This window comes from Crocodylus siamensis, chromosome 7, assembly GCF_052110815.1.
Source record: "Crocodylus siamensis isolate JL-2025a chromosome 7, ASM5211081v1, whole genome shotgun sequence".
NCBI lineage: Eukaryota > Metazoa > Chordata > Crocodylia > Crocodylidae > Crocodylus > Crocodylus siamensis.
Window position 1 is genome coordinate 18,369,022 of NC_143401.1, and position 25,615 is coordinate 18,394,636.

At 43.1% G+C, this 25,615-nt stretch overlaps 1 protein-coding gene across 9 annotated transcripts in view; it reads right to left on the bottom strand.

The window, feature by feature from the left end:
* Positions 1 to 25,615, bottom strand: part of PAX2 (paired box 2) — a 113,218-nt gene that overhangs the window by 60,677 nt on the left and 26,926 nt on the right. For all 9 annotated transcript variants that reach the window (XM_090056537.1, XM_090056543.1, XM_090056536.1 and 6 more), the window contains exon 5: positions 514 to 599. In XM_090056537.1, coding sequence (XP_089912663.1) covers positions 514 to 599 — 86 coding nt within the window. The remainder of the gene's footprint in view (positions 1 to 513; positions 600 to 25,615) is intronic.

Genomic DNA, 25,615 nt, shown 5'->3' on the forward strand with positions numbered 1-25,615 from the left:
GTGAAATACACACTGATGACGCTGCTGGAACAATGACCATGGTTGCCAGGTGTTGGGAACATCCTACCCCGAGACAAATAGGTCCCTAACTCTTAGTAACTAGACTAATACTGGGGAGGGAAGAGAAGAGGAAGGGAATGAATGGGATAGGGGGAAAGGGATAGGACTGGCTGAACAGTGATTTGATATTGTAACAAGTATGGCTGTAGGTAGGGAGGAAAAAGGAGAGAAGGAAAAAGGGAACAAAGAGATCAGAGATTGCTCTGCAGAGATCTAAGCTTTTCTTCACATCCTGGACCAGTTTCTGTAGAGCAACCCCACAGACTCCAGTGATTTTAGGCCAACAGAGAACAGAATCCCCTGGCCTCAGCTGTGCTGTCAGCTTGGGGAATTTCTCATTCTTATCCTGCCCTAGTGTCTCTCTGCTCTTCTTCATTCTTCCACCCCATCCTCAGCCCTTTTCCACTCTGTCTAGATCCCCCAGTCCATCACCAACAAGCTGGCCTCTCTTACCTATAGTGTGTCCTGGTGCTGTCACTCCTGTTCCACTCCCATCTGGCGTTGGGTGGAAAGGCTGCTGGACTTTGGTTCTGATGATCCTGGAAAAGAACAAGACTGGTTCAGAACTCCACTCCTGACAGCCCCACTCCCAGGCCAGAAAATCATTAGTCATCATTCCCACCAACTCGAGATGCCAGATCACAGATGGCCATAGTCATAGAGACACAGCCAGGAAAGGGGAATAATTGTCTGCAATGGCTTCTTATGACTAAGCAGGGCCATGGACCTGCCACATCAAAGGTCACAGGAGTTTTAGCATTGACATCAATGAGATTCCTTTAATGTTCCTGATTCCTTCTCTGATCTGCATTTCCAAAGCAGCCTCAGCATGGCTCAGAACAAACCAGGCAGGACACAGCCTGCCTTATAAGTCAGCAGCTGTGACCAGCAGGATCCTGGTTCAGTTTGTAAGGGGCAGACATGACTTGTGGTGCAATGGAGAGGGCATTCCCTTTTAGAATATATAGTCATTTGAACTGATGGAGGGTTTTCAAGAGCTTTTCCCTGCATAAAGAAAAGGATGGGGTTAGAGGGCAGGCACAAGAGACAGTGATGAACTAGAAGTCTTAAATAAAACCTACGCTATTACAAATACGTGGCTTTGATGTTTGCTAGGTGCTCGATATTTGGAATAAGGAAGCCCAGCAGAGGTGAGTACCTGAAAACAGCTGAGTACATGCAACTGCAATCAGGACAGACTGAGCAGTGACAGCGGGTGTTCCAGTCCAGTCCTGTCTACACAAGGCTTTCACTTCTAGGTCTCTAGTTCAAATCTAGCCTGAGCCCGTGATTAAAGGAAACTAGTGACTGCTGCTCCCAAAATGGCCTTTGAGGCCTCTATCCATTTTCTGATGAGCAAGCCCTGCTATTCACGAACCACAATCACTATTGGCTTTCCCACAGGGGATTTCAGCAACACCCCACCAAGGACTGTAGAAACCACTGGAGCTGAGTTCTGCTATACTCTTAAAGGTGGTTTCTCAACTTCAGGTGTACCAAACAAGTATTGGGATGACTGACATCTCTGCATCCTCCACCTGCTAAATAACAGCTCCAAAGAGAAAAGGCATGGGTCCTACATGGGATGGTAGGGTGGAACAGGAGGGGCAGAGGCAGGGGAACCAATGATATAAGCATTGAAAAGGCAGGTATTCTAGGTATTCACAGGAAACAGAGAGCTATTGTAAGCCTTAACACCTGAAGGGCATTAGGTTGTTCAGATGATGGAGCCTGCAAAGTACCTGAAGGGGCAGATTTTGCAGGGGATGGTTCTGGGAAACAGGTAGGTGACCAAGAAGTTCATAAACAAAGAGCAGCTGCACACAGAGACCCAGACCCTTGGCTCATGTAGCTCCAGGGATTTTGGGGGATTGTGTTGATTTACATCAGCTGAACATTGGATCAGAAGATATATGAGGGACTGGTTGCTAAGGGACTAGATCCTGGAGCTATGCTGAATAATACCCACTGAGGAGCTAACCTAAGAAGTCCACGAAGAGGGAGGTGCTGCAATTTGTCTCTTCTTTCTTTCCTGCTTTTCTGTCTCTCCGACCCCCACCCCGCAATCTCCCTGAAGCACCCTGAAGTGCCACTGTGCTTGTATGAGTGTATTGATTCCCCCCAGCCCAGAGAAAGCACAGTGTGGGGATGGGGTGCAGGCAAGGGGATGGAAATAGAAAGCTATAAATTATTTGTGACAGGAAAGCAATAGTGCCAGAGTGCTGAGCACAAGTCCCGTGTCACTATTAGATTCCTTTTAGCCTGATGACACTGTAAAAGAGGTTAAGTGTCTGATGGAATCGTACACCTAGGGGGCAGGGGCAGCCTGGGAGCAGAACAAGCCACAGAGACCAGGTATATCAATTCTCCAGGCCAATAATATTCCTCTCATTGATCGCAACACAAAGTTCAAAAATCTCATTACAGCCAGGCAGACCTGGAACTTTTTAAAAATCAATAGAGTGATATAATGTATGTATACTTAGTATAAATGTATCTATTCATTTATCTATCCATCCATCCAGAATCTGCCCGCGGGGGTCCGAGTTAACCTGCGCATTATATTATGTTATGTATCGTACTCAATGAGTTAGAAGAATTCCCCTGCAGCCTTGGATGACACATTGTAAAAAGTCCTATTAGCAGTAAGATGACATCAGATAGTCCCATTCATATGGAGGTGACATCAGATGTCCCCATTCAGACAGTGTGGTGACATCAGGCACTTCCATTCATATGGAGGTGACATCAGATGCCCTTATTCAAACTGTGAGGTGATGTCAGGCATGTCCCTTCATTCTGAGGTGACATCGGATGTCTTTATTTACATTGCAAATGTGACACCAGGCATTTCCATTCATACTGAGGTGACATCAGATGTCCCTATTCATCCTGTGAGGTGACATCAGCCAGTTGCCTTCATACTGAGGAAGTGCAGCATGTTATGATGCACCATGTTGTGTTTTAATTGATATGCTGTGAAAAGCTCTCTCAAGCCTTTCCCTTCACACACTTTTATAGGCCCATCTGCATGAAGGCAGTTATCAAAGACACTTATTCATATGAGCTCGTGTACATGTTGATGTCACTGTGATGCCAACAGGACTTTTCTGGCATTGGAAACAGAGCCCAGTAGAATTTGAAGGAGAAATGCTCTTGCCTTTTCTTACAAGCCATGTTGTCCTTGTGATTTGTGAGTGCTGTTCTCAGTGTTTATGAGGCCACTAGGAGCTCTTGGTATTGCAACGCTGATTTTCTATTTAGTTTGATTCCCAAGATTTTTCACCTTGCTTCAGGAAGTTTTAATGAAAACTGGATGAAGGAGGGGAGAAGACAAGGCTGAGATAGCACCGCACACACCAGTGACTCGGCGGAGAGTGCCATTCCAGAGTGAAAATTCCCTCCCTGGACTTCATCAGAGGTAACATGCACCCTGAACAGCCATTAGCACATCAATCCTCACTGGCTATACATGTGAAATACTGAAGTGCTGGTAGGCCCTTCTATAGCTGGGGAACTGAGGCACAGGGAGATTTAGTGACTTGCCTAAGGTCATGCACAGAAGCAGTGGCAGAGTTGGAACTTGAATCTCCATCTCACAAGGCCTAACTCTGAACCTTAGGCATTAAACCGTCCTTTCATACCTACTCAACGCATGATCAGAGCAGGACAGACACGGAGCAGGATTCAAGTTGTCCCCTAGGTGATTTTACTTTTCAAAGAATTTAGCAGTAGTGAAAGGTCCTAGATTAACAATCCTGGACCCAGAAGACCTCTCCTAGTTCAGAGTAACAGTGGTGCAGATTCCCCCTCCATGGCACCTCAGACATAAAACAGAAAGGTCAGTTTCCACTCACCATTTGGGCTTCTGTCTCTCTGCTGCGAATGCCATTTAGGGCCACAGGGAATGGCGTTTGCTGAGATGTGCCCATTAGGAACTGGATTTAGGCTCACCAGCTCATTTCTCAAGCAGCCGTCAGCCAGTAATGATTTTCAGTCACTACCAAGCAGGGCCAGATTTCAGCCAATGACCCAGAGGTGAAAGGCTCTGATGAAAACATTCCCTCCTCAAGAACAAAGCTGGGCTTGTGTCGTGAGCTCATGAGAAAGCATGTGGAGGATCTGAGCTTGGGGAGATGGCAGAACTTTTGTACCATAATTTTTCACATACCATATGCCTCCAAATAAGAAATACATCTAGTTTTGGGAAGACAGAATGAAGACAAAAAGGGTTTTCCTTTGTTGTTGTTCAAAATGAGTTTCCTTATTTAAGATAACCCCAATTTTTTATCACTAATTTTTCTAAAAAAGTGAGCATGAGATGTGAAAAAATAAGGTACTCCAGCAGCCCACCAACAGATTTGATCAAAGCAAACCTTGGGATACAACTCATGAACTTCGTGAATTCTCAAGCTGCAAGAGAAAGAAGACACAAGGGGATTTCCTATGAGACCAGCACGTGAGAGCTCCCTCATGATGCTGTGCAGTCATAAATGGCACAGCTGAGTATAGAAAATTTGGTCAGGATGCGGTAGGATGCGGTATTATGTGACTGTGGGCGCATCTACATGAGGTGCCTTAATGAGCAGTGGACAGTTCTACTGTGCATTAGATCATCATGGCAAAAACTGTGCTAATGAACTAATGCACAGAAGAATAAGTTGACTGCGTATTAAGCATCACAACAACAAAAAATCACCTTTGCTACTGTGCATTAGCGCAGCTACTGTGCTTTTATCTAGTACCTCATATTAGAGGTACTAAACTTAATGTGCAGTAGTAAAGGTGCATTAATGAACATGTAGACACGCCCCTTGTGGTCAATGTTATACATATGATTGAAGATACAGAATCGCATTGCTAAGAGTTGCAACCTTAGCCTTAAGAATCTTAAAATGAGACTCCTGTAAACAAGAATAGCTGACAAACCAGCAGATGAAAGTTATGGGCATGTAACAAAGGATCCCATAGAACAACACAATTCTTGAATTCCAGCAATTTCCTGAACTGGGAGGCTCCTGCTAGAAGCCAACACACCTGTATGACCCTGAAACCTGGGCTTTCTGGATTATTGCCGTGCAGGAGACAGCATAAACTCAATTACATCTTGCTATGGTTGCTGACTCATTCCCAGTCTTACTAAGGAACAGACCTGCCTTTTTTGCTGAAGCACTTCTTAAGGTCTTCCTCGAGGGGAGGAGACACCATCTTTATGGAGCGAATCAGCTGCATTCACTTAACCAAAGCAGTAAACTTGCTTGCATTGCATGACATATTTTCAAAATTCTCTTCTTTCATCTAAATCTTGTCTTACTGAGCTAAATTACTCCCTGCTTTTGCCTCATGACAATCAATGATTTCCTAAATGGTATTTGTGTTTACAGTAATTAGGGACAGGCATATTCCTCATGTCCAGACAAACTGGTACTTGCTATAACTTTTCATTTTTTATGGAAAATTATAGTAATCTTCCACTGGGAGACTTCTATGCAAGCAGCTTTGACATTGATCTTTACAAATGTAACACCTTCAAATTTAGTAGACTATGAGCAGATTTAATATATAACCTCCTGAAGTTTGAACCTCAGGGATATTTGAAGACAACGGACTACAGTAAAGCAGCAAAACTTCACTTTGCAAGTTGAGTTGAATGTGTGATCCTGTGTTAAACGAAAGTATGTTGTATAATTACAGGACATGACGTCATTGTAAAATATGTTTGCTTTGGGAGTCCATATCCTAACGTAGCTGGTTTGCTGTGACACTCGCACTGATTTTCTATTAGAAAATCATTTTTGTTGGAACCAGCCCACTGTTTTCAACTGCTCTTAACTTTAAGAGTCATCATTTTAGCTGAGCTTTTAGTCTCTGCTTGATAATTATGGGAAAGGTTAAGAAGCGCCCCATGAGCTGTGTTTGAATTCAGTGACAAATACTCACTGTCCTTTGTTTAAAAAATAAAAAAGTTCTAAGCAGACTTATTTGATCAAGGCTACAGAAAAAAAAAATGTAGTATGAAATTTGAAACTCAGCACAGATACATCCCTCACTGAAGAAACATCTTCATTTGACTGAAGAGTATTTTTTTTCCCAGTAAATAAGTGAGAAATGCTTTCTGAACAGGTTCAGTGATTACCTTCTAAAATAAAGATAGACCAGGAGATATACACCACCCCTTCTTGCTGACATCACTACATATTCTAACTTCCCAGCCTGATATACTCTGTGACTTCTCTTGTCTTATTGTTCCTGGCATAAGCTCTAGAAAAGGAATGGTAGGAATCTCACTGGAAAACACTCGCATTGTCAGATCCCCAAAGTACTGGGGGAACTGGAGCAACAGGAGAAAATCGTGTTGCTGAACAAAATTGTGTAATTTCAGGGTTGCTGGTTTTTTTGCCATATTCTATCATTTTCTTCAGAAGCTACACTTTCCTTAGAAAAATGAAGCTCAGCATTTTCAACAATTGATGCCTAAATTTAAGCATCTACATTCACACCTAAATAAACAGATTTCAAAAGATGGCATGCAGAGCACTCGCAACCCCATTTCCATAGGAATTAAAGATGTTCAGTAACTTTGATAGTCAAACTACTTACTGAAGACACTCAACTCTAGTTGTTTATTTTCACAACACTGTTCAGGAACTCGGGGGAACACAATCATGAATGCATAGCCCAAGGCATCAATGAGTTTAGAATATTTCCTTCCTCAGTACTTAAGAAGTGCCCATGAGTGTTGCTTTCTGAATGACACAGGGTCTTATAATAGAGCCAATTTCCAGTTCATGCAATGCAATACTGTTGTGATACCCCATCTTAAGATACCAACACACCACAGGTACAAGTAACAATTGTTATTAATATTATTATGATATGTTAAATAAAGGCTTAAGGGATCAGAATACTCAGTCCCTTGGATGAAAGAGCCTTGAATAAGTAGCTTACTTTATTATTTGTTTTCCAAAATCACCATTCTGAAATCCAAGGGCTGTCAACTGCAGCAGTGTTAATATCACTGTTGTACCCATAACTTTTCCATACTCTGCCTTTGGCCATTTTAAATGTTTGAACTTTGCACATTTTGCTCATTTAAGAGCAACACTAAGGTGTGCACATCTACCATGTTATCCAGCAACCTGAACAATGATTCAGAGACCCTGGTCTACAGAAGTGAATAGGAAAGACTTTTTCTTCAGAAAGAGTGCAAAACTGATATACAAACAGTGAGAATACCTACAGTTGCACTAAACAAGGGACCAATAGCTAGCTAGCTATGAGAAAGGACTTTTGAACAGGCAGAAAGATGTCTCTTGGTTCTCTGCCTAAAGTAACCCTAGATGGTAGTGGTAGGAGTTAGAAGAATCCTTCCCAGAGGGTAGTTATTCAGTATTTGCCCACTTCAGTTTCTTGCCTCCTCTCTAGCAGTGGTAGTTAGAGGCAGGATGCTGAACCAGATAGGCCATTGGTTTGACAAGTCAGGCAATTCTCTTGGTTACAGAAGAATCAGGTGAATTCCCACAAAGGCCAAGAAATAAGTGGAATATTCTGTCATCTAAAAGACAGGTCTTAACTGACTACAAGGTTAGGGACAGAAGTTACACATAAACTGGTTTAAATGATCAGAAACTGGTTTAAACCTGTCATAGAATAGAAGTTCAGTGCACATTAACCAGTTTCAAAATGGCTGAGACCGGTTTAAGATAAACCTGGCTGAATGTATTATCAGACTTAACTGATTTAGGTCAAACTGGTTTATGCAACTTCTGTCCCAGACCCCTTCCTGGTTCAAGTTAAATCAGAGCCCCCAGCATCCCAGCATTTTGTAGCCCTGGGCTGAGCTGTCTGCTCCAGAAAGCAGGGCTGGTCTCGCCCCCCTGCTCCCTAGCTGAGGCAGTGAGAGCTGGTTCACTGGCCTCATTGGCTGGTTCACCAGACCCCCCTCAGGCAAACCCCTGCTGGGGTCTGGGGCCAGGGTGGGAGTTAAACTTCCCTTCCCCCAAGTACGGAGCTACCCTGCCTGCTTACTTAGTGCTGGCTGCAACTGTGGACTACAAATCCCAGAGGCATCCGGAAGCAGGAAGAGGAAGTGATGAGCAACCTTGCAGAATCCTACTGCTGTGGCTCTGGACAGCAAATCCCAGAGACCTTGGGGGCAGCAGGAAGAGGAAGTGAACACAAGAGGAAGCGAACTGCTCTAGCACTTTCTGGCTCCTGGCTTGAGCCACTGCAGGCATGTGGCTGCATTTCCTGAATCAAAAGTGAATGTCTGTTCATTTGATTATCGGTTCAATCTTTGCAGCTTAAACTAACCTGCAAAGACTGAATCAATTCAGTCTTGGGCTTTTTGCCTGTCTATACTTAGCCCATGAAGCTCTGGCCTCTCCTGTTTCATCATCACCTTCTGTCATGCACTAGTTTTCCAAGTGAGTGGATATGGCCAGCAGAGCACACTAACAATTTGTAATGTCTTAAAGTATATATATTTTAAGTGCCCCATATTAGAAGTGCATTACAAGACCCCAGGGTGTGCATTACTGTGCAATTAAAGCAGTTCTCAGGAGGAAAGCTCTACAAAGCCTTCGGCCTTGTTCTACACAGTGCTTCTGAGGGAGACACTAATGGCCAAGGAGCGTGTAGCCTGCTGTGTCTTGCTGCTTAATTAGCATGTGGCGGTACCATTGTGCCATGGGCTGCGCACGCACAGTACTGAAGAGAGGCTAGACTACAGCATGACCTAGCACAGTACTGAGCAGTACCAGTGGCACCTTCTCTGTATCTCCTCAGTTCCTGCCAAAAGGCTCCTGACTTGGTCTGATATGATCACAACACACTGTATGCACCTCAAGAATGAGAAAGTCTAGGCATATGTTGGAAAGAATGGATTGCTTTACCAAAGCAGGCTGAGGTTTGGACTCTGACCCTGTGATAGCCACAGTGAAGTCAACGGTTTCACTCAGGTGCTACTTAAAAATTTGGAAAGGGACTCAATTGAATCCCTGAAAAGAAACAGGATAAAGCTCCTTGTTTCCATGCAAGAATCTGGGTTCAGTTTGAATCACAATCTGTGAAACAGAAAGGAGAGAGGGGCCTTGCTAGCACAAGCAAATGTCATAACTAGGAAGAACCAGAGTGGAAACAGCGTGGTGAAGAAGGCTGTGGGAAGGGGGCTGTGAGGAAGGATGGCCAGATTAGCGCTCTAGCCTGGGACGTAGGAGACCTGTTTTGCCACAGGCTTCCGGATGACCTCATGTCACCAAGCCCCAGATCCTCAAAGGTATTTATACGCTGAACTCAATGGGAAATCAGTGGGCATTGGTGAATCTCAATCTATGTCTCCATTCTGCATCAGAAAGATGAGAAAGTTAGCACTGTCCTACCCCACAGGGTGCTACGCGAGTAACTACATTACAATTATGGGATGCTTAGACAAGATAGAGTGCACAACCAAATAATACCTAAGAGAGCTACAGTTCAGCCCTGATGCATTTCCCCTTTTTTTGCACAGCAGTAGACTACACAGCATAGACAGGGTTTCTGCCTTTTAACAAAGGAAAGGGCTGGATACTCCAGAGTGAGCCCTGTTTATGCTACAGATTTCATAGAACAATTCCTTGGGTAGTCAACGGTAGGTTTGAACTTGTTAACATAGATACAGCCCAAGAGAGAGGGAGAAAAAGAGCAAAAGTGTGCAACTGTTCCATTTTCCTGTTGTTTGCTATGCCATAGTGGTAATGTTATTTGTACTGTTGTGTGACATAGATGATAACCTCTCCCATTACCACCAAGATCTACCACAACTTGTGCAGTCCTAGAAACTATAGCTGACACCAGACAGTGGTACAGACACAGCTATTTTCATAGTTGGCCTGAGGCCACAGTGCGCCTTGCTGAGAGAGACCAGACTCCCCTGTATTCAGGAGGAAATGCAAGACCCATTTATCCACCCAAACTCTGCCCGGTTATGAAAAATAAGCACACTTCTCCCTGCTTTTGGCAAGAGAAGAGCAATCACATATGATGGTGGTAACCAGTGGGATGGTTGGTTGGGATAAGTAGGGAAGGAACGTGGTACCTAGCCGGCTATTAGGACCTAAGAGGGGAGTGGGGAAGGAATCCAGTCTTTGCTCTACATTCATTCAACACCCTCTTGCCTTACACCTTCAATCTTCCTACCATGCCTCCAGCTGTGTCCTTCATTTAAGTCAAGGTGCCAGATCCTCACTTAGTCTAAACTGATCTACCTCCACTCATTGCAGGACAGCTATACTGATGTGCATCAGCTGAGAATCTGGCAAATAAAAAGTAGTTTGGTCCAGTTTAGCTTCAGCCCCAACCAGAGGAGCAAAAGAAAAGCCCCAGCTCTTTCCCTCATCCCCCACTCCGCTGAAAAGGCCTTCTCTAAGCTGAGCCAGTCTGGTACACACTGGAGTCAGGCAAAATTCACAGCAGCAGTTTTACTATCTGAAAAGCTCAGAGGAGCTTGGTTTTTTGTTGTTTTAAATCAGTGACCCATGATGACACTGTGCAGCTTTATTTCATTTAATTTGAACAAAGCATTAATGTTCAGCTTCTAGCTGATCTGTGGCCATCTAAGCTCTGCAGCACAGCGCTGGACCCAGGGGAAGGAGAAGGGCAGAAGGAGAGAAGGTTGCCACCCACTAGGATAATGTGGAAGGTACCTTCCTTTTGCCAAAAAGAGAATTTAGTAGGGTGGGTTGGTGGACCTTTTATGTGCCCTGCTGAGCAGTGACTAGCACCAGTTCATCCCACTCACTTTGGTATGACAGTGCAAGTGCTCACCCATCTGTGTAATAGCTGTGCAATGTAGCCCTGAGGAGAAATATTCTCCCAGTGGCCCAGCTTCCCTATACTGCAGGGTTGCATGGAGGACTGGATTGTCCCTTTGGATGGAGCTAATCCTTGGTTTGTCTTTCTGGCTCTGAGTGTATCTAACGTATAGGATACCTCTCTTTGTGCTTATCTGGTCAATGGATCAGACATTTAGCTGAAGAAAATGGGCAGTGCTTCATTGACTAAGTGAAGTCAATAGGTCTATGCTGTACCACGTGAGCTGAGAATCTGGCCTTGTCTGTCTGTGTCTGTGTCTGGATGGCAAGGCAGTATAGTTTATAGTTTATTTGGGGTCAGTCAAGAAGTACGGGTTTAAAGTTATCAGCTGTGTGATATTTTTCTACGATTGCTTTAATTGGGAAATCAGATTTATGTCTGTTTGCTTAAAAACCTGGATAAACTGAAGCACAGATCCAGCCTTTTCTGCGAGCACTGTATGACAAGTGAACTCAGACAACCTGCAGAGTCAGGCAGTAGGGGATTCTAGTGCTGGGAAAACTGAAAGAAAAAAGCAGGGGTGTCAAAGTCACTCTGTGGAGAAGCCTGGGGTACATCTTTAATTATAGGCAGGCATGTAAATTAGGTTTTTTACCCATCAGCCCCTGCAGAACTCCCATTGAGACCATAGCTGTTTTTCACAGAGATCAGGGGTAAAATAGCTTGTTTGGATTCAGAACTTGTAACTTTGCTACTCTTGTTGTTCATTATTTGTTCAGTACTTTATTGCTGCCATCAGCATCACTTTTCAGTCTACTGCTTTTTCCACCTTATGCTTCTTTCCTTTCCCTACCCTGCTGTGGTTGCTTTGCTCTCTCTTCTTTATATTTATGTGGCTCCCCTGTCCTTTACTCTGCATTTCCCCCTCTACAGCAGCACCTAGCTTCTGCCACTACCCCATTCCTCAATGTAGCAGCTAAAGGATCTGAAATGAAAGTATATGTTTACATTTTGTCACTAGGCTTCAGAGATAATATCCCATGGAAATTAAGGGTTATTAGGAATGCTTGTAGCTCTCAGAGTAGGTGTGTTAGACTGACTCCCAACTCAGGGAATGCCTGTTGTATCATTATTGCTGTGACTGTAATGTAGTATAGATGTACCCAAGCTAGCTGTAAAAAGGTGAAGTGCAGTATTACTCACAAGGTGCATATACACAAGATGCTGACTACACAGTAGCAGAAAAATACTGCGTAGTAGTGAGTCACAGCCTGGACAGTGCTAATACGCTACTGCACGGTATTATTAGGCTACTGAAAAGTAGCATCACCTAAAAGATGTTTGCTGGTGCTACTGTGCAGTAACTCCAGTTACTGCGCATTTATTTAGTACTTGCTAATACAAGTACTAAATAAATGCACAGTAACAACTGTACAGTAGCATCCTGTGTAGACGGGCTCACAGCGTAGTGAGAGTAGTACATAGTTCAGCATGGGTTGCAAAACTTGCCTGAGCAATTGGATATGTACCCACATGCCTACCATACACTGAGCTCTGATGGCTGTGGCTACACTGCCATCAGTACCAAAGCCAGCTGGTTAAAACTAGCTCACTTATGTATATACACATACTGGGTGAACTGCTGCAGTGTAGATGAGGCTGAAACTCTCAGAACAATATCTATGCTGTCAGAGCAGTTTTGAAGACCTGCAGAAACCTTTGGATACCCCAAGGTTAAATAGTGTCCTCTAGACCCCTGGCACTTTTAATGATATAGTTTTGCTTTCAGCTCATTTCTGATAATTAAAGTTCATTGCTTAATTTCATGAAGATATTTTTGTTTATGAATAAAAGATGTATGCACCCCACGAAAAGGGTCCTGAACTGGGGAGATTCAGGTAAGTACTACTTGCTCACTGAAATGCATTGTTAATCTTGGTATTTTACTTAAAGTCTAACTTCCTAGAAATAATTGCTTATGTGAGAATCTCAATTTTCATTTAAAAAAAAAGTAAATTTCTGGTCTTCTGGTTGCCAAAAAATGTGTCCCAAATGCACCTTAGGCTCACAAACTAGAAGGCAAAGATAAAAAAACCCCCAAATTTATTTTTCATTATCGGTTCAATATTTCATAGACAATTTCACGATTTTTGGTGTGAATTCTTAATAATTGCTCAAAGCATTGCAGAGCATAAACTGCTAGCACCAGTTACAGTGTCAGTAGATCTATGTGTCTGCATGTGATGTAGCCTGTGCAATTGTGTAGCTCCTTTTGTGTACATCTGTATCTCTGTAATGTATGTACAAAAATAGATTTATGCAAAAACATGCAGACATATGCATTGCTATATTTGCTTTAATTAGTGATGGTAGAAAAATTTCCAGCAGACTATTTTTCCATTGGAAAATGCCATTTTGTCAAAAGCAAAATCAACATTTTCTGTAGGAAACTGCTGATTTCAACCTATTGTGTTTTTTTAAAGACCTAAATGAAGATTTTGATAAGACCAATTCACTGTAAATCTACAGACCAAAAGCTTTGTTTTTCTAATCATGGGGGAGATCCTCATCTGAAGCAAATCTGCATATCTCCACTAATCTCACTGTCAGATCTGAAGGTTGAAGAATATACTGTTTGTTTGTGTGACTGTATGGTATTTTTGTAAGTGCGTATGTTTTATATCTCAGTATGATTGCACATGATATGTGATGTACGTACATTGTGTATAGTGTGTACATGCGTCTCTGTGTTTATGTTGATATTTGTGTCTAATGGTAATTAAATATGTGTCATGTTTTATATTAAGATGTTATTTATAAAGAGCTAATAAATGATACATTTATAATTTAGGATAATAAATAGATGTTTCAATAAATGCTTAATCAAATGTTATAGTTTATTAGAGTCTAATGTGCCAAAAGGTATTTTAACTGTGGCTTATAACCATGTTCAACACCTGCACTTTATTTTAATACATTTGTACCATGCCTAACATAATGGGGAATAATAATAACAATAAAACAACTATCTTAGCACTTGTTATTTATCTCTGTAACATGGTTACAGAATCTATAATTCACGTATTAACCTTTTACATACCATTTATAAAAGATACCTTATTATAAAGTGGGACCAGTATTTGTGTATGTACTTGCAAAGATGTATAAGTCTGCAAGCATGAAATTGTGCATATTTTTATTCTATTTAGGCAGTAGCTATCTGATAAATTGCAGCAGCATGTAATAACTCGTATTTGTCCTGTGCCTTAAATGACCTTGCTACCTTGCTATTATTTATATCATATCTTATTTCAGTGGCAGTAACAGCTAGAGAGTGTCCTGGGGGCCCATTGTGCTAGCCATTGTACATACTGGTCCCTGTCCTTAAGAGTTTACAGTCTAAGGAAGAGATTCTATGGCTCTTATTAGGCATCTAAGTGGATTTAGGTGCCTAAGTGTGGTCTATTCCATCCTGGGAAAGTCCTGAAAACCCATTATGGCATCTACTTTTGCAGCACACTAGGCATGTCTACGCAAAACGCTGACTGCACTGTAGCCTGATACTACTGCCCAGTAGTATCATGTGGCAAAAACTGTGTGGAAATGCTACTGCACAGCACTTCTAGGCTACTGCACAGTAGCATCACTTAAAAGGTGTTCACTGGTGCTACTACTGAACATTTATTTAGTATTTGCTTATACAAGTACTTAATAAATGTGCAGTAACCACTGTGCGGTAGTCTCATGTAACGTGCCCACTATCAACTTACTCTTAAGACCAAATCATAAAAAAGGAGGAAGGAGAAAGAGAAGAAGGAGAAGGAAGAGGTGGGGGCCCCACTTATCTTCTGCAGATTCCACCCTGCACCAACTGCTGACACTTAGGCACCAACTGCTGACATTTCGAACAAGTGGAATGAAATCTGGCCCTTTGTTTATAATCTGCTTTGCTGATTAAAGCATTTCAATTACTCCTAAAATTTCAAACCTGTAAACAATTTCCAAAGAGTTGCAATGTTTAAACTAAAATGAGCTCCACGCTAAATATGGGGTTTGGGGGTTTCCCCTCCCCCTCCTCCCCACAAATGACATTTGTCTGAGATGCATGATAGGCCATATTCAATGACTGAGCTCAGCCCCAAAATGGCACAAACTACCTTGGCTAGAAACAATGGCCCAGTGCTTAGTTAGTGTACATATTCCACAGTCCTTAATCTTATTTTTAGTGCTGTTCTACTGATTTACATCAGCTGAATAGCTGACCCATGAAATTGTTGCTATTAAGAGAATTTAAAAATGCCTCCTTTCAAGTAGATTCTAGCCCTTGTTCTCTATTCCTGGGCAGATCCACCAGAAATCATTCTTTAAAATCATGGTATTATATAAATTAGTTCAGCTTTACCTGTGCTATTCTTAAAAAGTGGACTTTAAGTTCCTTTGCATACCTGAATCAAAATAACTACAAATGTGAATTACCACTAATTATTTTGCTTCTATTTACCAGGTAGACAAAATGAATTTGCAGGTAAAAGTGACAAAAGAACATGGCCAATAACTTTTTAAAAAACACTCTAAAATATTTTTTTCTGCAAAGTATGTAGTCTCTTAAAGAGCATAACAGAAGAGAATACTGTCTGACACAAATTGACATGAAGCCTTTCTCTGTACTTATTTTAAAGAACTGAAAAATTAACCATGAACAAAGCAAGCTGAGAAATTCAAAGGGGGGGGGAAAATTATTTTGCAAAAATGTTGACATTGTTATGTATGTTTTTATTGCAGTTTCAAGAGTTGTCATCAAATTTTTGAAATTCCAGAAATTCTGCATCTGGTCAGAACAGCAAATTGTGAAAATGTTGTCAAATCCTGTATAAGAGGGTTATTAAGATTCAAAATGACATTGAAAAAAAATCATTAAAAAAATGAATTTTGGAAAATGTCAACCAATTTAAATCACAGATGCTGCCGCCATCCTGATAAAAGTCTTGTGTCACCCATGCCATGATATACTCTTTGATAACATGAGTGTAAATCTTTTAACATAAGTTGTAGCTATGTTTGCTTCTCTTTTTATAGGTATATGTACTCGTAATGACTAGAGATTCATGTGTGGTCTGTAAGCACGAATTTATGGATTCAGGTCCTGTGCTGGTGTAATTTGGCATAGTTCCACTGGAACCAACAGAGCTACATCAGTTTATACCAGTTGAGGATCTGGCCCTGTTTGTTAATATGTGCATATAGATGTTCTCTCTCTCTCCATATATCTCCTTGTTGCCTGTACCTGCATGTAAACAGCTAGATAAATAGATATAACTATAAATAAAACATAAATGTGTACCTACGAGTATGTTTGAATGACTAGCTGGATGTACATGCATAGAGAAGTCTGTGCATCTTTTTATGTATCTGTGTATGAGTGTATGTCCATTTGTGTTTATGTGTCCATCTATGGGTATATTTCTTGTATATACTCTCCTGTCTCCCATCCTTTGACTACAGCTACATTCATTCCCCCTCCCCCGCACCACACCTGTCTCTCACCTGCTGACCACCTCCATTTCCATTTTAACTGACTGGCTTTCTTGCACACATACTGGCCTCTGGCTGCTTTACCACTCCATCCTGGAAGAACACAGACCATCTGCCAGATGCTTCCTCAGCCTGACAAGGGGTGTTTGCACCTGAAAGCTCGCAAAGAAGAATTTTTCCAACTATTTGAGCTGGTTTAATAAAAGATATTGGATTTACCCAAAGAACCTTGTCTGCCTTTCTTGTATGTGTAACTTGACCTTGTGTTACGTGAATATTATCTTCATATAAGCGTTTATATTTTGTGAGTGTATTTCTTAGTGTGTGTTAAGTCGCTGCATAAGGGTGTGCTTGTGTCATGTATTTGGACGCAGTTATTTTTGCTTGATCGTACACGTTGTTTATGTTTCTGTCTCTCTCATGATGTGGGTGGCTGCTTGCTTTTCCATCGTTCTGTGATTTTGTGCATGACCCCTACCTCTGAAAGACAAGAGGAAGAGTACCACTGCTATGTGTTATTTTCCCAGTACTGCTAATGAGCTGCTGGGTGATCTTGACCAAGTCATTTCACCTCGCTGTGCCTCAGTTTACCCTCCCATCTCTTGTCTACTTAGAATGCCATCTGGGGCACGAGGATTGTTTCTCACTACCTATTTATGTGTCAGGTCCTGACAAGAGCCTCCAAGTGTTAACATAACAATATTATAGTAATACTCATCCCCTGTCCTTGTATGTTGCTGGCTGTGTGTACATATGTGTGCTACATTTGTATATAAATAACATTTTTGTAGGCATTTCTCTCCCTGTGTATATGTAGAGAGCAGAGGGAGGTGGAAATGAAGGAGTTATTAAATGCCAAGTGGATATGCAATAAATCGCATTGATTTTACAAACTCCAACTTGTCTTCAATCTCCTTCCATTCTTTATCCTGGGGGCATTGCAACAAAACCCTGTTTTAAATACCTTTGCTTCCCCTCCCCCCACTCCCTCCTCCCCACTCCCCAAAAAAGTGTCAATATTTTATTTGGATTTTTAACTTCGCTCCATAACAGTTGTTTGACCTCCTGACTCGAGCAAGTCACATAAATTCTGGGACTTTATTCAGGAGCTATGTTCTTGCTATTGAATAAGCAATTTGGAAGGGTGAATTAATGACTTGTGCTGTTGCTGGAAAGTCCCTGAAGAAATATTAAAATTGCTTGCAGACTGAATCAATACTCACTGAACACCCAGCATGAGGACCTGGGCCTTTTAATGGCTACAAGCAGAAGTGTTTGGGAGAGGAAGGGGAATTCCTGTACGCAGTACACACACTTACTGCCCTGACAGGAATCCTCCCACATTTGCACTGTCATTTTCAATAACAGCACATTCCTATTAAACACAAAACTGGCTAGAGTACAACCCCCCTGTGCCTGGCAAGTGACTTGGGAGACGGGTCTCTTTTTCACTCTCAGGGAGGCCATGTAGGATTCACCAAAGCTGGACATGCAGGCTCCGTGTTACATAGGGTTGTATTAATGTCCTCTGGCAATGTTAGGCGGTTCTGATGGACTCAAGGGGAATCCCTCATTGTGCTGAATTGTGTCTTTGTGTTAATGTCTTGTGCTAGTGCCATGCTTTACCCTTGTTTAGTGGGGGATACTGGCACTTGTATTTGTGTTATGTGTGTTTTGAATGACAGTGTTGCCAGTATTTTGTAATGTGGATGCCTTGTAATTGCTTTTGATGGATGTTTACATGCTTAGCAGTGTGGTTGTGTTGCATTTGTGCTCCTGTGTGTTTTGAATGTCAGGCAGTCTTTGTATTACTCACTGATAGGGCTGATAAATTTGTTTGTCTTATGGTGTGCTTTGAATAACAATTTTTGTGTTATTTAGCAATGTGACTGTCATATATTTGCGTTACTCTGTGCTTTGAATGGCAGTGTTTGCATCATTTAGCAGTGTAGCTGTGTTGTGTTTGTGTTGATGTGTGTTTTGAATGACAATTATTGGGTTATTAAGCAGTATGGCTTCATTGCAGCCATGCAACTTTATGTTTTATACAGATCGTTTGTTATTAAGTGATATGGGTTTGTTGCATGTATTTGTGTTGCTGTATTTTGGATGTGGCTTAGCAGTGTGACCATGTTACAGTTTTAGATTTGGACTCATGTGTTGTTTGTGTTGTAATATTAGGGACCCCAAATGCTCTCAGCTTAGACAGACCGCATTGTGGAGTGAATATACTAAAGCCCCTTCTTGCTCGAACTCTGGATTAGTGGCTGCATTATTGCTTGTTTGAGTGATTGAGAGCCCAAATTTGTGTCCAGACTAATTTTGACTGAAAGCCTGCTGTCACAATGGTGGGTTTTGTGGTGAGAACTGACTGTTGTTTCTGACTGAACATGCAGTCCGCCTGTTTTGTCACTGGATGTTTGAATGGCTGTGTGTGGTATTTGCCCACTGGAGGGCTATTATTGTATATTAACACCAGTACGTGTGCTTTGCATGTCCACATCTCTGCTTTATTGATTCCATCAGAATTATTTTTTAATTGTGTGACTTTGATTTAGTGTACCTCAGGGCTCCTCTGTATGGAATAACGATGTCAAGGGGTTGTGTTGTTGTTTGACTAAGTAATGACCCTTTGCAGCATTGTGAGTGAATGTGTCCTTTTCCTGTTTCCATGTCTCAGCTGGAATTGGATAATTTACAATTGTGGATCCTTCCACACAGGGTGGGCAATCATTTGGGCCCGTGGACCATATAGGGAGTTTTGATGAGCTGTTGCAGGCAGGGTCAGCACCTTGCCCTACTCCGCACACCAACTCCCCAAAACTCCCTCTGGGGCTTTGGGCAGGCAGGGAGCAGTGTTTGGGGGCAGGATGGTAGGGGAAGGCCAGGATCATGGCCGGGTTGCAGGGTGGTGACAGCTCAGGGCTGAAGCCTGGGCCAAGCTTTGATCTACTCTCTCCATGCCCTTTCCTATGGGGGTGTGGAGGATGTCGAAGGCAGGCAGGAGCTGGAGCTGAAGCCCCCCCTCCTCCCCTGCCCCCCATGCAATAGGGGCAGGAGCAGAGGGAGTAACTGCAGCTGGAGGCAACAGGAGCAGAACAGCCCTGCTGGCCTGGGCCCAGCCAGTGTGCGCAAGTGTCCAGTGGGGCTGCTCCTGGTGTGGCTGCAGCCGTGCTGCTCTACTCCCTTCACTGCCAGTGGCAGCTTCTCCTCCTGCTCCTGCCCCTGCTGTGCCACTCCAGGCAGGCAGGTAGGAGACTTCAGCCAGGGGGTCCTGCTGCAGGTGAAGGGAGCAGAGCAGCACCAGGAACAGCCCCGCCAGAAGCTGTTTGCACTGGTCAGGGCTCGGGCCAGCAGGCATGAACTACCCCAGCAGGAGCAGGTGGAGCTTGGCCCCCTGCAGAGCACCACGGGGTCAGCTGTGAGCTGGATCTAGTCAGTTGGCAGGCTGGATCTGGCCTGTGGGCTGTTTTTTCCCACCCCTGCCTTAAGAGGTTCACATGCAGTCAAAATGTGTTCCCAGTGAGCAAGCTGCCCTGTCCACCAGGGTGTGCTCAGGTTATAGTGCTTTTCTAAGCTGTGTACACATAGTATATGTCTGAGACAGATGAAGTGATCTGATGAAGTGAGCTGTAGTCCACAGAAGCTTGTGCTGTACATATGCATGTGTATGTGCATATATGTATGAATATACATATACATGTACATATGCATATACATATGCATATACAGATACATATACTTTAGTTAGGCTGTAAGGTGCAAATCTACCCTGCCTTATTCTGTCTGGGAAAGACCCAAGATCCAGCTACATGCTACAGTAAATGTTGTAAAAATTACTTAAATGTGAGTGTCTGGGTGTTTGTGTGTGTAGTGTTGTGGGTTACTATGCTGCTATGTACAGCACAGCCTCTGTGCCTGCTGTGTGTATGTAGCATGTATCTTTGTGTATAAGCATCTATTGTTCATGTTCTTCTGCATATACACAAATATACTTAAACTTGTATCTCTCTTGTTACAGTCATCAGTCTCACTGTGCCGCTGTTAATGTGTCTATGTATAGGCATCTGTCTTTAGTTTTTGTGTGAGTCTGTATGAATATGTGTGTGTGCATGCATGTGTGTGCATGTGCAGAGTACATATTTGCTTTTATAAGGTTTTTTATGGGGAGGAGGGTCATGTATGTATAGACACAAATACCCGTGGGTTTAGGGCACGTGCACATGTTCTGCATATGAGTAAATGTATGACTACCTGAGGGCATGCACATGTTTACTTGTATTTTAGCACAGTGTTTGCATCTTGGTGTGTATATCACAAGCCATAGCCCTGTGACAATTTAGCCTCACACTGGGCCAGATCTCCGTCCCTTGGAAATCAATGAAAGAGCTGTATTGTTTTTATGTTTGTGATGATGAGGTTATTATTTTCCCTGTTTATTTGCTATGTGCGGACAGTGCATTTGACACCGAGTTTTCTCATTGATTTCCATGGCATCAGGATGCGGCCCTGTGGCAGTCATATCCTAGCAAAGCCATTACAGAATGCTGGAAACTTCTTGAGAGCTCTCTGATCTGTCCCAAGCTGTGTCCTCTGGAGAAAGCCCTTGACCTGTCCTGATTACCTGTGGTCATGTAGGGTATGGTCAAGTGACTGATTTGTATTAAGTAAAAGGGGGTGGGGACTTAGCACACACCACTTGATTTGCTATAACTGTTCTGTGTGTCAGCTCATGTCCCGTAGTGAGAGAGAGCTAAACTGCAGCAATGTGGCCCTGTCTCATTCAGGGGTATGGTGCCCTGGTTTAGCTTTCACTTGCCACAGGGTAAATGCAGGTGGACAGGCAGTCACCAATGTGTTAGCTGCTCAACAGTCAATCCCCACCCCCTGTTAATGCTCTGTACTTTGCTCATTTGTCCATATACTGTTGGGGCTAAACAGTCAGTAAGGTTGGCTAAGATTTCCCACAGCAGACCTCTTCCTCGAATGAGCTCAGTCCTTGTGACAGTCTGCTTCCTCTTCATTCTCTCCCACTCTTTTCCCCTCTTCCTTCTTCCCTCTCCTGCCTCCCTTCAGCATTTGACCTTGAATGTACAAGTCTCTGCTTAGCCCAGCCCTTTCTCAAATGCCCTCCCCTCACCCCATTTGGGGGTAGCACATCCTGAGAGGAAAAAAAATGAGAGAGGGAGAAGGAGACCTGTTTGAAAATAATTGGAGGCTGTTAAATAGAGGAGCCCAGCATATCACTCTGGTAATGGAAATAAATTCTATTGTATTTGCATTTTAATTTTCCACATAAACAAAGACCCAGAGTGTGCTGGCTTCGCCAGAATCACCGGCCAGAATTTAATTAGAAATGAAAAGTTTATAGGTCCTCTTTAATGCGATTAATGCACAGTTAACATTTATCACATACATATGCTGGAATCACCTTTTTTAAGCAACCACCGGCCATGAAATGAATTTCTTTTCAACTTTTTTAGCGTGTGTGAAGAAGGCTGTCTCTGGTGCGGCGGTCCAGTGAGCACACTCCTGACAGTTCAGTAAACTGCAGCCCACATAGGCTCAGCAGCCACCAAGAAAAGTTCAAGGTGGGTTGGAGGGAGCAAGCACTAGTGGTTAAAGCCCAGGGCTGAGAGACAGGGGATGTGGGCTGTATTCTCAACTCTGCCCCACACTTGCTGTGTGACCTGCTTATTTCCTACATCTGTTCCTCCAAGTGTTTAAAATAAAAAACCAAAAGCAAGGCATCTCGTATGCAGAGTCCCTTGAATTGTGAGGTGAGGCAGAGCCAAATACCTCTGGACCTGAGCCTGTCTTTGTGCCTTGGGTTCTGGGCCAGATCCTGATCCATGAAAGGCATATATGCTGGTCCTAGCTCTGATTTTCTCCGTGGCTCAGGAGATTGGCTGGCACTTGGGACCCAAAACTAAACAGAGCGGGTCAAGTCATTTCCAGATCCGTAGGGCTGAGTCAGCCTCTCACCTGAGCCTCAGGACCCTAACATAAACCTCATTGAGACTGTAGTTCAGCTGCTGCCTCCACTGCCCCCCTGTAGTAACATGGACAAAGAGCACCTCTCAAACTCAGAGGAAGACTGAGGCATGCAATTCACTGAGACTGGAAAAAGCGCTTGGAGATCCTCTGACGAAAAGCAGCTTAGGAGAAACATTCTAAGTACCAAAGTGATGGGCGCCCTAGAAAGAGAGGTGTAGACAGAAAGACAGATATTCTCGGTGTGCCCCTCAGACAGGGCAAGCAAGAAATAAGGGGCACACATTTCTACCTGTCACAGCTCCCTGTGAATCCTTGCTCCCTGCCCCACTCCAGCCAGAAGGGAATCAAACTTGTCACATCACTGCCTCCTCCTGGAGCCAGGAGGGAAGTACACTTGTCCTGAGGCCTTTCATCACCTGACACAGCTAGTACTGACAGTTCCCTACTGCTTCCTCTTGTCCTGCTTGAGTTTGGTGACAGAGGGGCTGCAGCTGCTCCTGGACTTCCATGTCTCTCTGTCTAATTCACAGACAAGTAGAGTGATTAAACAGGGCCCATGGAGAGACAGAGCATGAACGAGTTAGGGACGCAGCAGGGGAAGGGGGAATATGAAACCTCTATTGGTCCCTTGAGAAATGATGTCCCTTCCTTATCTTATCAGATTCTCTTCACTCTTCAATTATAGTCTGTTGAAATTGGCCTCTTAACCCAAACAAGATAACCTGGGTAATGAGGAGGAGGAGGAGAGTGTGAGAGGAGAGGAAAGAAGGGGCAGATTAGATGCATTAAGCTAGGAAGATCATGAAAGCATATCTCTTATACTGTAAACTCCCCTGTCCATACCTGCAAGCACAACCCCCCCACTAAAATAATCCTTGACACGCATATTCTTTAGCAGACAGGGGTAGTTAGCCATGTTAGTCTGAAGTCAGGCAGAAGGCAGGGTAGATTTGAACCTTATAGAGTAACTAAAACAGAGATATATATAGCATAAGTTTTTTGTGAACTCAAGGTCAAGCTCACAAAAACTTATGCTTACTATCTATCTATCTATCTATCTATCTATCTACCTATGAATTAGTCTACAAAGTGCTAATCTACCCTGTCTTCTACATGTATTATTTACTAGATATACCATTACCATCTACGTACATGTGCACCCAAATATAGAGCGCCCAGGTACACAGTCATATGCACAGCACTTTCCCATACATATAGATTCTTTACACGAATGGACACTGTGCTGTACACATTTATCCTTGTACATAATCACAACACACACTGCCATATGCTCAATCTCATAGACACACAAGTGTCCATACAATCTCAGCAAATACTCAGGTCTGTGGATACAACAGATACACTGGCCATCTTGCATGTACTTATTTTTCCCAAATACAACCATGTAATCTGACTTGCACAATACAATGCACACACTTTCTCTAAGGGCACACAAAGAAAAAAATTAACTCATACACATGGCACATTGCTACAAATGCATTGGCCCCAGAAACATTTTGCAAGGCCAGATACACTAACAGATTCCAACGTATTCACACCATGGTCTGAGCAGCAGAATATCAGAAACATATCATGTTTCTGATAATAACATAAACATTAGCAGACACACAAATACAAAACTCTAACTTCAGACATGTGACATATTTCCATAGATACAACCGTCCCTATGCTTCCTATCATCCCTTAATACATACGCTTTCATTCAAGCTACACAATAGACACATCTCCTTGGTGACTTGCACATACTCCTTGTACACCTTATGGCAAAGTGGTCAGTACATCCCTGAGGGGAATGTCCAATCAACCATTCCTGGCCCAATGGTGCCCTTACAACCCTGCACTGTGTCTCTGCATTTGCATGTTCTTACTAGTTAACAGTGCATCGGCACTAGTCAACGGCAAGTACCAATGGTACAGTGGGTGTTTGCACATTGGAAAAGGCGGTTCTTTGAGTTGATGTATGAGATTAGTTTACATGCCTGCCACCTCCTCCTTCCACTCATCTCCCAAAGAGCCTCTTTCCCCTTTTCTATTCCCAAGTATCACATTACTCTCCGCCTGCACTGCTACAGGGTCATTTCCCTGCACGCATATCCACCTGTGATCTGAGGGGGCCATGCTCCTCTCACCAGCTCATGTGTCCCTGTACCAGCCGCCCTGCCTTTTACATCTGCCTTAGAACCTCCAGGCACCCACGCTCCAGCTGCCTTAAAGGGGCATTTGCCTTTTATATTTGTTTCTTTAAATATTATTTGATGCCCCCCAAGGTTCTCCCAATTCACAGCAGGTCAGGAGCACACAAGCACTCTTTGTATATTCCCACGTGCACAATGATGCGTACACGTGTGTCCCCTCCCCCGCAACACATAACTTCCACACTCTCAGACACCTTACAAAGTTTCACACACAGTAAAATTCACTGGTTTCTCCTCCCACAAATCCCTAAGTACCCAGGTCTCACAGGCACAGCCCCAGCACCCCCACCAAAAGCATGCACATTGTTAAAGCCACTACAAAGGGGATTTGGATGTCAGTACTGCACATCCCTTTTCTGCATCTCATTAGGGATAGTAGCCACAACTGCTCTTACATACAAACACAGGAAATTTATTACTACTAACAATAGCCAGGTCAAATCTTGCTTAGTCTTTCACTTAGGGCCAGATTCAAAATGGTATTTAGGTGTCTAATTCCTATTTAGGCACATACATTTCCATTGATTTCAGTGGAGGTTTACATACCTGAATATCTTTTTTTGGATCAGGCCCTTAATCCTTATGCCTTAGCCACCTTCATTCCATCAACCCCACCCACCTCTGGCCTCTCCGGCAGAGCCCCAGAGCCTTCAGACACCATTATTCAAAGGGACAGCATCACACACGTCATCCCTTGAAAGCTCTGACTTTGCTGTTTGATCCACGGAAGGAGGCAATAGATGGCATTATTACTATTCTGCTCTCCCTCTGCTTATAAAGTCTTGGACCTTGTGTATGCAGTGTACAAACAAACGTGTTTACCTTCTCACACATGCTCCCTCCACCCACATACATCATACAAGCAGCTCTTCTCTTCATAACAACTTACCCCTTCTCCTTCACCTTCCTTTTAAATCATCTCTGCTTCACCTTCCCACCCCCACATTAATTTTATACATAAAAGTCAACATTTTAAATCCTGAAAGCCTAAACGTAGGCAGCCACAAATGGATTTAAGA